The sequence below is a fragment of the Zonotrichia leucophrys genome, chromosome 3 (assembly GCF_028769735.1).
Source record: "Zonotrichia leucophrys gambelii isolate GWCS_2022_RI chromosome 3, RI_Zleu_2.0, whole genome shotgun sequence".
Classification (NCBI taxonomy): Eukaryota; Metazoa; Chordata; class Aves; order Passeriformes; family Passerellidae; genus Zonotrichia; species Zonotrichia leucophrys.
In genome coordinates this window covers 8483164-8496590 of record NC_088172.1, presented here as the reverse complement: position 1 = coordinate 8496590, position 13427 = coordinate 8483164, and the positions used below count along the sequence as shown (strand labels likewise).

Genomic DNA, 13427 nt, shown 5'->3' with positions numbered 1-13427 from the left:
ATTCTTTTCCCATGTCATTCTAAATTTTGTTTTCAGTAAGTCTGCAAAAGCTGGTCTATTTTAGATGCATTTTGCTTTAAATAGATGCTTTCAGTTACTATCAGAACAACTGCACAGTACAAAATTATTGAGTCACTGTGTTCTCTTTTTCTTGTTAATTATGAAAAGTACTTTCCCCAACAATTCGATGGAAAAAACTGGCCTGAGAGATCTACCTCTACCCAAAAGGAAGGGTGGGGATTGGCCTGTTCTCCCAGACAGCTGGTGACAGACAAGAGGACGCAGCTGCATCAGGGGAGGTTCAGGTTGGACATTGGGAAGAATTTCTTAATGGAAAGGGTTGTCAAGCATTGGAATGGGCTGACAGAGAAGTGGAGGAGTCAAGAACAATGGAGATATTCAAGAAATTACTGGACAGGGCCCTTAGTGCTATGGTTTCAGTTGACATGATGGGGATTTGTCAAAGGCTAGACTCGATGAGCTTGGAGATCTATTCCAGCCTAATTGATCCTGTGATCTATGGATGCTCAGTCATCCTCAGAGTCAGCCACAGAAATTCAGTCTTGATTACATCTCATGCATCAGATAATTGTTCCACATCAATCAGCCCTTATGGCCATCACAGAAGCAGCTGAAAAGCCAGGTCTTTTCTGTGATGTCCCCTAATGACCGGGTTCATTTAAACAACATTCCTCTGTCTGAGCGCTAATCAAAGCACTGAGATTTTTCAAACCAAAACAAAACCTGGAAGCTGGCAACTAGAGAGGGATGGTTCCCCAGGCTCCAGGCCAGCAGAGCTCTGGCTCATAGCAGGCCATGGAGGAGTGAAGGGCTGACTTCCTTCCCCCTGCTCAGCTGGAGCAGCTCAGATGGGCTGCTGGTTGCCACAAACACTGTAAATGGCAGGCTGCTGAGGGCAGGCTTCCCACAGTGGGGTGAGCAAACTTAACATGCTGGAAAATAAACAAAATTTATGCAGACATGGAAATGGATTCACTATGTACTTCTGAGTCATTATAGAATATTTATTGTCATGACATGTGTAAGTGTACCTGCTTTGCTTGGAAGGAATTCAGGTTAGGACATTTGGAAAAAAATCAGTACAGTGCAGAAAAATCTGTTTAGGTTTCATCATGCTGCCAATTTCATTACATAAAATTTTTGATAAAATAATACATAAAAGTTAATGAATTGCATGAAAGAAAAGCAAATCAATTGTTTTTTTCTGGCAATTTAAATATAAGCAAAGTTGCTCGGGTTTTCTTTATGTGAGAAATCAAATGGCACATTCCTCCAATAGTATTCCATCTGCAAATACTAAGCATGATTGGTTCAAATTAAGGGGTGAATAATAATAGTTTGAACCACCTGACAAAAGATAAGCTAAATCTTCAATCAAAACTTTAATTAGCTTGTATGGAATTTACTTTATCTTTGCTCTTCTGAAGGAAGATTATTATGAGATTCTTTTTGTATTCCAGTTTATCCCCATTCTTTAGTTTTTTAGTTTTTTAGTGCTGATTCCAACTGTCTTGCATAACATAATGTATGTAGAACATCCATTATTATCTTTCTGGGTAGGACTATGTACTTAATTACTTTCAGATAAATTGGAAAATAATAAATTTATATTAATAAGCTTGATTTTCAATTTTAAAACTGTTGTCAGTTGCTAGGATGCTCTTATCAAATAAAAAAATTAAAAAAATCATGTCTAGAAAAGCTCATACAGAGAAGACACTGAAAGATATGGCTGAAATTTTTAGTCTTCCTGAATTACTGTGGAAAATCAACCTAATCTTTCCTTATCTCCATATTTTTCCTATGTTAATGTCATTGATGACACCATACAATGAACAGCAATATGCCAGCAAAGTGAGGACCACTTTTACTTTTTACATCTGAGTGCACCGGAAAAATAACGTATAGCTACCAAGACACAATTTCAATCAAAATTTTTGTTACAACTGCCTCAAGAATCCTCTTAGGAATTAATTTTCTGTAATGACCTGAGCAATCAGTGAATGAACCCTGACATAAAAAATCAACCTCCAAGCAACTTCCCCAGTGCACATTTTTCATCCCTTACAGACATTTTGTTAATGAATTTGGGAAACAGAAGTGGCATCTTTTATAAGAATGGTAATATTTAGGGTGTGCTTAGTTTTTTCTTTGTATATAGTTCCTCTTCTGAAAAAAATCCACCAAATCATTGATATGGGAAAAGGCCTGTTGTTCAACACTTGCCTCTGCAATACCACCTAGCATAATACTGGAGTTTTTGATACTAAATTATATTTACCAATATATACTGGGTTGCTGTTTTAGACAGTGAAACAATTCTTTTTGCCATCTTTTGTTTTGATAGAGCCATACTATAAACAGTATGACACTGACAGTTTTAGTATGACCACACTAAATAGAGCCTTATTTGGTGCCATCTTGTTGACTCATTTTTGTTCTTTACTCTTTGGCTTTCTTCTTTGTCATGATTTTGTTTTATTTATTTTCTGTTGATACCCCATCTTTAGCAGTTGACAGAGCCAGTTTGGATGGAGCATTAAGCAACTTGGTCTCATGGAAAGTGTCACTGCCCATGACAGTGGATTGGCACTAGGTGATCTGTATGGTCATTTCCAAATCAAACTACACCATGATTCTATGGATCTAACAAAAACCTGGCCACTGGACAAGTCCTGAGGCCCTTGCTCCTACCTTGATACCTGGCCAGTGGCCAGCAATGTCAGTGAGATGTGTACTTGGCCTCAGGGATGCAGTGGTGATAGTGGGAACATTACACCACAACTTGACTCTCTTCACTTAAGTAGTGAGTTGACCAGAGACTACTGAGGAGCCTTGAGGCAGGAGGGAAAATGTGTTAAATGCAGAATGATGATCTTTAAAGCTGTTTACACAACTATCATAAAAATATTTTTTTCCCCTCAGCACATTAGTAGCCAGGCAAGAAATGGAATAGAATTGGCTATTTGTTCTGGTAACAATAGAGTAACACCTTGCACCTAGTTTTCCTAGTAACTCCCAAAACCTCCAGTTACAGAACATACACATTTCACATGATGACAGTGATGCTACAGAGCCCAGGTGCCTCAGGGTGGGCTATTACTATCACAAATTTACCTGTCTCGCTAAATTGCTGTGATGTTTTCCCAGGAAAGACACAGAAAGGGCTACAGGATGAATTTATATGTTCTGCAAGTCTTCTAACAATCCATAGATTGCTGGTTGTATGCTCTATATTAGGTCTGTGTACCAGAAGGAAGTTAATGTTGGCCATTAACCACCTTGTACTGAACCTAATTACTCTAGTTTTGATTAAAGCACACAATGAATCCGAAAGCATTCAATCCTGATTTGAATGAATGAAAAGAAGCCAGAATTTCACTGGCATTTTTTCTAGTAGTAATCACCATCAGATTTAGAAGTTTATATTAAATATTTTATTTAAATTTTTGTCTTCAACTTTGATCTATTGCATCTCATTACCTTTTCTACACAAAATGAAAAAGCTCTTGCTACTCAAGTGTTTTCTCTTTGCACACTGTAATCAAGTCACTTTTTGGTTTTGTTTCTTCTAAATGAAACAGATGGAGCTCTTTAAGCCTTTGCCAACAGCATGCTTTCTTCAGTCATTGAATAAATTGTGTAGCTTTTCTTGCATCCTTCCCACTTATTTTTAAATATGGAACATTCTAATCAATGTTTTATACAGAGGTATTTTACACATCAATGTTCACTCTTTGTTTTATTTAAATACGTCTGAGATTTTTTTCTCACAGCACTGCAATAGTGCTCATATGCTGAGGTCTTCAGCAGTCCTTTTCAAATTGCTTTTGTTGTTTCCCACATACAGCTCAGCAACAGCTCAGTAGCTATAATCTGCATTTTTTTTCTATGCTTGTATCTGCAAACTACAAGTGACCAGAAGTGACCTGCAGTACATTGAAAAATGTACTGTTTACTAAACAAAAGTTATCACAAGATTCCATTTGGTGCATAGGCTTGGTCCCCTGTGGAAAAGAGATGTAGGAAAGGAAGTGAAAGTGGAAATGAAGTATCTGTTTAAAAGTCAGTGTTGAAATAGTAGACTAAGGACTTTTCACATTTGCCTACAGAAAAGGAGATTCGTGGAAGTATAAAATGCCTCATTTGCTTCATTATGGTATTATCATGAGAAAGATTTGAGGGGTGAACTCAGATTGAATGTGCCAAAAGCTGTACTGCTTTCTTGGAAGGGTAGGCCTTGGTACCTGTCAGTCTGTAATTTCAACCATGTGCATTTGTGGTGTGCAGGAAGAATGTGGTTTTCTCTTCCTGCTAGTGTTAGCACTTTTATCCTACTTCTCTTGTCTGCTGCAAGCCTGGGCTCACCTCTCTTTCATACCACTAATGTAGAAACCTGTTTTGATGGAGAAATAGAGCAGAGACAGAGATTTGGACAGAAACCCTAGGTTCCAAAATCAGAGCACAGTTATCACACACTGAGTAACTTAAGACCTTTACCACAAAGCAAAGCAAGTTTCCAGACAATCCAACTCATTACATAAACATAAGTCTTTGGACATCCTTCAGTGTCATAAACAGAATTTATACCCTGTAAATTATATAATCACAACACTAGAACAAAATACTAACTATAAACTGTTTCATTCTTATCCCAGCAAAAAACATAAAATATACTATGCTGTTTTCTCGCCTATGTATCTTGTTAAAGAAATCCAATAATTCCTTCTTTTCTTGGTGGAATCTTCCCAGTGTGATATTTTACAAACCACTACAAGGATTTCCTTATTGTCTAATATTTCACTGCAGTTTAAATGCATTACTTCTCACCCTGTCTACTCTGAACACAGAAAACTGATGAATTTTGTGAGAGTACTTTCTTATTTTATGATTGCCATCACATTTCTATTCAAATTTTCCTTATTTAGGCTTTATAGGCTCATTTATTTTGTTCATCCTACAAGGTCATGATTTTGAGCTGGTTTTCATTCCTAACATGCTCATGTGGAGTCTCAAAATTTTCTTAAATGCACCTCACTGCACAATGCAAAGCACTCCAAAAGCAGCTTTATTCCAGTAAAACTTCTAACTGTCTATGTTCTTTTTTATATATGTCAGCAAACTATTTATTTTAAAACAAAATTCTGGTGTTTTTTCCTACTTGTGATTTTCTGTATCGTATCTTCGCTTCTGATCGTATTACATTGGTTATATCAGACTCTATCTTTAGCTGGTTGAAATTCATGAAGACTTCTAAACCTGTTCTTCAATGTACCTTTTTGGGTTGCCACCAGTGAGTTTACTTTGCTACCCACCATCTAGGCTGTTGAAAAAAAATTAGTGGAATTGAATGGGCAGATTTCTTTCAGAACCTCTGCAATTCATTCATCCAGTCTGGTAGCAAAACCACTACTAACTAATGCATGAATATGGCTTTCCATAAAATTTTACTCATTTGATAATATGCTCTTATAGTTTCTATGTAAACCGATTACTGGGATTTCACAAAAAATAGCATTAGTGAACAAAAGGAGCATGACATTTGCTGCTGGGTTTTCTTATCCACAGAATGTGTAAATTTAACGTAGAGGGGAATAAATTTGCTTACATAAGGCCCATTTTTTAATGAATTGGTTTTTATTTATATGTTCTTGCAAGTAAACTTTAAAACTTTTTCCAATATTTCTTCCAGGAAAAGGAGTTTCACAAATGAATTTATAATTTCATGTCTTTGCCTTTTATTCTTTTTCTGAAGGCTGATTTTAATGGGTCTTCAGGTACTTTACCTATTTTACAGAAGTTCACAAAGAAAACTATTGAGTTTTTTTCACTAGTACCCAAGGGTAGAGTTCTTCAGACCAGCCTATCTGACTATTTAACTAATTTGACAATTCTACAGCTTTTCTTCTGTATTCAACACTGAAGTTTTGCCCTTTAATCATAAGTATTAATTATGATAATGACCTGCTCTGCAGCTGGTCTTTTTACTGATGATTGAGGCAGAAGAAGCATTGAACAATTTTGTGTGATTACCATTATCAGTAACCATCCTTCTTCACTGGATGGCAAACCGCATCTCTCCTTCATCTTCAATATGAAGTACATACAGCGCAATTTCTTGTTACCCTGCCATCCCATAATAGCTACATGCTTTTGCTGGTCCAATTTCATGCCTGCATATTTATGTTGTACTTTTTAGTTTATCCATAGCAACTTGACCTGCTTTTTTATAAGTTGGGCTTTTTTCATACTTTGAAAACCAGCAAGTGTCGTGTTGGTCTCCTAACATCCATTGTCTTTCTCCCACAAAAAGTTTGTCCTTGTGTACTTATAGCAAGCTGCAGCTCTCTTAATTACCTTTTTAAGGCAAAATGTTCACTCTTCAGCAGGTTTCAAATCAGAATTTCTCTACATTCTATGAAGTTCTTCTGAATTCCTTTTTATTATGTTGCTCACCCTTTTCTCCTTTTCCATAGATTTTGAATGCTCTCAGGCAAGTTTTTCACATTTCTTTCCTTATAGTCAGAGAGTACTTTTCCCTTTAACTTTGAATCAAGTAACTTGCAGTTACCTTTTTCACTATGGCATGAAAAATTACCAATAGTACATTCAAATACCTTTGAATTTTTGAATGATGATTCCTTTCAAAAATTATGGGTTTGCAATTAAATATTCTATGGGTCCAAGTCCTGTGTTGTTAAGGATTCTGCTAGTTCTTTTAGCTATTTAAAAACAACAACAAAACAAAACATCAGCAGAAAAGCCCACAAGCTATAAAAAGTTAAGATTCCTTTTAACTGATTCTACTGGATTTTTGATCTGTATTTAATCATGAAATACAGCATACTATATGTGACTGTGCAGTATCCACAAAATGTCAAAGTCTTACCTGGTTTCTATAATTATCCTTGTCTATGAGCTTCTGCTACCATCCTCTTAAACCCATCTGCTACCATCCACCCTAACCCTTTTTCTTAGTGTTGTATTTTTTTTCCTTTCCTTCCTCTGTCTTGTCCTCACTTTCTCCCCTTCCCATTAATTTGATTTTTGCATGCATTCTATTTTTACATGTTAGCTGAATGTACATCTTACAGTTAAGGAAGACAAAACTCCTTCTGCCATCCATGCATTTATTGTTGTGGTGAATATATAATTGTACAAGCTTTATTTGTCCAAGAGGGACCTGAGAAACCCCACATGATCCTTCCATTCAGCTCTGACTGAGGTGTTTGGGATTCAATACCTGTCTGGTATATCTGATTTGAGTGACACAAGGAACTTTCCATAATTTCTACACAGAATACCAACAAAAGTTCTGCTTGTTCACATCAGTGATAGTTGCAGCTTTCCTTCTCTATAATTGACTTAACTTCTGGTATTCATGTGAGCTCTTAGTCCAAATATTTGTCCAATCTATTTTTGATCAATTTTTGTTTGATTGCCCTAAATTAATGTAATGCACAACAGAGAAACAGGAGGCTGGATTTTATTTGGTATGTCCAATGAGTTAACTGTTTTCATAGGCCACCATTCTGTTGCCTTCTAAATTTTCCCCTCTATGTATCTTTGCATATTCACCTATAATTTCATTCATTTGAATCAATCTGAATTACAGCTCAATTAAATCTTTTTAAAAGCAGAAAAATTAAGGAATACATGAGTAAACTTGTGGGGTTTTGTTTGGATCTGAGAAATGGCTTCATTCTTCTGGAAATATGAATGCAACCTCAAGAAGTATTTTTTTTTTTTTTGTTACTAAGGTTATTAAATCTCTAAAACAATTTTTTTCAAAGTAGCATATAGGTCTAGTAATTAAGGTATTGAGTTGTGTTGCTGGAATATATAAAGGACATTTTTGCAAATGCTGTTCATATTTATTACTATAAAATATTTAATTTTTTGACTACCAGTCATATCTATGAATATCTCTAGTTTTAAAACTGTCAAGCAGAAATAGTGTTTCCAACCTGGAAAAGTTAAACTATGCAGTTGTCACTTGCACTGTGAAGCAGCTTTTCTACTTTCCCAGCATGATTTATAGTTTTAATGTTTAATTTTCTTTTCTGTCAGACAAAAACTGTTCCACGGATATTGATGAATGTTCCTCCAAGCCCTGTAAAAATGGAGGCCGTTGCCATGATTTGATTGGTGAATTTTACTGTAGCTGTTTGCCAGGTAAGTCACATTTAGTTGAGAAATGTTCTGTGGTATTTAAAAAAGAAAAAGAGTTTTTTCATAAGCACACAACTAAGCAGTAATTTATTATGCTTGAAAAGAGAGAAGGATGAACTGGTATTCTTTAAGCATATGCTACAATTGTTATGCAGTTGGTGTCAGCAGAATTTGTTTACAGAATATGACTTGTATTCTGGAAGTCCTGCCTTCCAAACTTATGAATAGAGTGCCTTAAAAATCAACCGACTCTACCAGCATGATTTTGTTTCCATCTTGTCTACTAGCAAAAGTTATTTTTTAAATTTCTGAAAGAAAATGTGGACAAGCTACACAGTATTTGTCCTAAGGGTTGCTGCGGTGGGTTGACCCTAGCTGGGAGCTGGGTGCAGTCCGTTAATCACACATCATTTCTGTTGCTCCTTCTTCCTCAGGGGGAGCACTCCTCATGCCCTTCCCTTGCTCCAGTGTGGGCTGCCTCCCAAGGGAGAGAGTCCTCCAAGAGCTTCTCTAATATGAGTTCCTTTCCATGGCCTGCAGTTCTTTACAAGCTGCTCCAGAAGGTTCCCTCCCACTGAGTGCAATCCTTCAGGAATGGCCTGCTCCAGTGTGGGTCTCCCACAGGGTCACAGCTCCTGCGAGGAAACCGCATCCAGTATGGGCTTCTCTCTCCATGAGGGCACAGGCGCTGCCAGAAGCTTGTTCTAGCTCAGGCTTACCACAGGAATGGTCACAGCTTGCCTTTGACATCCACCGGTTTCGTCATGAGGTTGTCTGTGAGCTGCAGGTGGATCTCAGCCCCCCCATGTGCTGCAGGTGCACAGCTGCCTCACCAAAGGCTGCAGGGGAATCTTGCTCTGGTGCCTGCAGCACCTCCACCCTCTCTAGTACAGATTTTGGCATCTACAGAGCCCTTTATTTTGCTATCCTCACACTTTTTTCTATCTGGAGTTGCCCAGTTCGTTTTTTCTCCCTCATGTTAACTGCTACCCCAGAGGCGTTACCACTGTCACCGATGGGCTCAGCCTTGGCCAGCAGTGGATCACCCAGGAGCTGGCTGGCATTGACCCCATCAGACCAGGGGGAAGTTTCTGGCAGCTCTTCAGGGAAGCCACCCCTCTACCTTCCCCCACTGAAACACTGCCGTGCAAACTCAGTTCAGCTGCTTGCAGTGACAAGAGACACCAGCAATATCTGAATTTATCAAAAGGAGTAGACAAATTTTTCTATCTTTATGTGACATACATAATTTTACTCACAGAATCACAGAATCAGGGTGGAAAACCCCTCTGAGACCATAGAGTCCAACAAATAAACAGTATCTTACTGAGATATGAACATACATGCTTCAGTGTGGCTTTTCATCGTGGATTGGTGCTATGGGCAAGAACTTACACATTGAAATGTAGTCTCTTTTATATAACCAGTTAATTTAATATGTGACACTTGCATAACATGGCTATTTTTTTTTAACCCCCTGCTCTCTTTTATTGTGGGCTGACTGGTTGTCAGCCAATTGGAAAGTAGTGAGCAAAACATGAAGCAAAAGCACTCTTTCACTTGCAGTTTTTTAATGTTCTTAAGTCAGTTACATTGCATTAAACCTTATTCTACAATGTCAAGTTAACGATGTAAGGATAAAATGATCAAGGTTATATTTAGACTGAAATATTTACTTAAAGTGGATAGGCAAAAAAAGTGGTTTAAAATTTTTATGTCCCTATGAGAGCTATATAGGTTTTTAAGATGTATACAAGCTATTTCAAGCCTTATGTACAAATACCTTGAAAGTTATTGATGTGCAGAATACAGGAACTCAAACCCAGCCCAGCCACTAAAAATAATTATAAAGGCATGAATATAATTTGAATATATGTATAAATATCTGTGGATATAAATATATATAGAAGTATGTGTATTAGTGTATTATACATGTGCATACATATACATACTCCTACTATCTTTTAAGACATGAGTCTTACAATAGACTTTCAAGATGCAGAAAATTAAAGGTTTATTAGTACTGATATTATTATTATTATTATTATTATTATTATTACTTATTTTGCCTAATTTTTTAAGGCTGAATTCTTATACGGTGCTGTAATAAGTTAAATTTACTTTTTCAGTTGCAAAGACTGTGACTATATTTCATCATTCCTTCCACTGTGGATAAACCAAATGTCGTATCTCATTTTGTCAGTGTAGCTTGCTCTGTGAAATCACAAACACAACAATAAGTATGAAAACATCTTCTGTTATACTTAAAAAGTGAGATCATGTGCATGAAATGAATACTGAAATGCTGTAAGAAGTACACATATGAAATATCAGACTATAAACATTTTCTATTGCCCTTTTGAACACTTGTTAGATACAGTGTTTATGAAGAATTTACCCATCTGCAAAATGCAGGATGAAAAGCAATGGTTTAGATAGTATTTAGGACTGCAGAAAGGCAATATAGCACCCGAAGGACAGCACAAAGGAATTTCAGCTAATAAATTTGCTTTATCAGGAGCTCAATTTAAATGGCTCTCTGAAATGCGTGCAGCATGGGGAATATACAGGAGGAGCTGGAGATGGGTGCATGCCTGTGTGGCTATGATATTATTGGCATCACAGGGACACAACAGAATGACTCACTCCTGTGACTGAAGTGTTGCAATGGAAGGATAAAGGCTTTTTAGGAAGGGCAGACAAGGCAGATGAGGAGGCAATGTTTGCACTCTATGCCAATGTCCAGCTGGACTGCACGGAGCTTTGCCTGATGGTGGATGAGGAGTCAACTGAGAGCTTATGAGTCAGGATTAAAGAAAAGACAGGGACAAGTGACATTTTATTGAGAGTCTGGTACAGCGTCTTCCACCAGGGAGTGATGAAGGCCCTCTGTAGAGAGAAGGGAGGATTTCATAGAGGACTTCAACCATTCTGGGTTTGTGTAGCCAGAATTTGGGAGCTGACAAGCCACAGAGACAAAAGATGAAAGACCTTAATCAGGATTACTTATTATTTAGTATAAAACTAAAGAACTACTAGTAGATTACAGCATAACATAAAGCAGTACACTATGTCAAGGGACCAACATTAAAGCTAGACAAAGAAATATGATTACAAGTAGAATGTGACTCACTGAAATTACAATAATGTGCACTGATTCCATCATTTAATCCCTGGGGAGTAACAGTGAAGCATCCCTACTCATGGGAGAAGCTCCACACAGTTCCAGGAAAATGTACAGGTTTCTGCTTTGTGAAAGTCTGGTGTTGCTTTTATAGTCAAAAATAAAGGTGTCAAAAGGTCGGTCAAAAATCTGATTTATTGTCCCAGATCTCACTTAAGCATTAAGATATTCATTGGCAGCTGGGAGATGCCAGACCAATGTTAACCCCATGTCACCAAAACAACTCACTACCTGACTGGTTAACAAACTAATAAATTCTTGTGGAGGGTGAGAAGCCCTGCTACAGACTTGTGGAACTGCATCTGAATTACTGTATCTAAGTTTTGCATTCTCTGCTGAAAGAAGGACATTTCCTTACTGAGGCAGGCATAGCAGAGGACCATGAAAATGGAGAACATGATATACAAAGAGATGCTGAAGTAATTGGACCTGTTCACCCTGAAGAAAAGGCTGAGAGAATTTATTGGAGTTTACTACTACCTCCTGGAAGGATACAGGGAGGACAGAACAAGGTTTTTCTTACTGGTTAAAATTCTCTCAGGACAAGAGTTAATGGACACAAGTCAGATTGCAGGAAAATTCAACATTAAGGTGAACAAAAATCCCCTGAACCAACAGCACTATGGAAGTGGTTAACTTCCATGTGGAATATACTTTCTGGAAAGCTTGTGATATCCCCATATTTGAATGCTGACAGAACAGTTCCCTTAGCTACCTGGTCTAGCTGGGATTACTGTGAGTGAGTATTAGACTAGATGGCCTCAAGACATCATTTCCAACTCAAGTTTTCCTGTGATTCTATTACTAAATAAGGAATCTTAGCCCAGTTTTACTTTATAAATATAGTACTTTAAGGTGAATTTGAATTGAACTACCAGTACCTACACAAAGTCTTTAAGGCTGTAAGCATTTTGACCAGATCTAAAAAAGTTCTGCATATTCTTAATTCTAGTGCTACATTTTATCAAGTTTGTGGCTGAAAAGAATAAAAGTGTTTGTTTATATGAAATGTTTTTCCAAAACACGATTTTTAATGAGTATTCACGAATTTATAATGAATATTCATTCTTTATTCCACTATAAAATGGTTACCTATGTATATTGAATCTAGAAAAGGGGGGAAACAAAGTTAAAAACAAGGGCTATTTTATAATATTCTATGACAATAGTAGTCTGTCATCTGGAAACCATGCCTTGAAATGGTCAAGTAGAGAAGCACAGTTTGAGAAAGAAGTGAGGAGCCTCTTTCTAAAATTTATAAGGTTTACAGGCAATATTTATGTGATATTTAAGGAAATTTTAATGTACAAGATGCTGCATTTTTTACAATATATTCAAAAAGGCATCAAAAGTGTTCAATGGAATATAGCAAGTTCCCTATGGAAAGGTGAAGTCCTTTTAAGTTTATAGAAGACAAGCATGAGGAAATCTTAGAAACATAAAAAAACTTTTAACAGTTGGGATTGAGTTTCTCAATTTGTTACCACAGAATGGGATATAACTAGAGAATTTATTTGGAAGTTTTGGTAAAGGATTAGACAAGTTCACAACCAAAATATCTGTAAGTCAATACTAAAGCATCCTTTGACTTTTAAAACACTGGAATGTTTGAAGGTTTCAAATGGAACAGACAGCCAGAAGTTGCTAAACTAATAATATCTCCCTAAACATTCTCCCTTTTTCTGCTCTCAGACAGTTGTAGGCTGGATGCACAATTTTTCTCTTTTAGAAAACATTACATCCACTACACAATTTCTTTCCCATCCCTATTTGTGCCTCAGTGATGTATATCCCTGCTATACTTAACTGAATAGATTTATTTTTTTTTAATGGGATTACTGGATGATTAGCATGATTGCCAAAGGAGACTGATTTTGAAGCAGAAAATCCTATCAGTTGATGGATTCAACCTAAAATCAATTTTTGTTCAACTTAATACACTGAATCAAAGGAGCAGTACTTCTGATTAAGAGTAAACATGCACACAGAGAAATTGTAAATCAAATTCTTCCTTTTTGGAAGGTATTGCTGTTATTAAAGTTTAGTGTAC

At 36.8% G+C, this 13427-nt stretch overlaps 1 protein-coding gene across 1 annotated transcript in view; it reads left to right on the top strand.

Moving 5' to 3' along the window:
- The window catches only part of EYS (eyes shut homolog), a 704733-nt gene that overhangs the window by 186066 nt on the left and 505240 nt on the right, over positions 1-13427 (top strand). The window contains exon 14 of the mRNA XM_064707313.1: positions 8092-8196. Within this exon, the coding sequence (XP_064563383.1) occupies positions 8092-8196 (105 nt within the window). The remainder of the gene's footprint in view (positions 1-8091; positions 8197-13427) is intronic.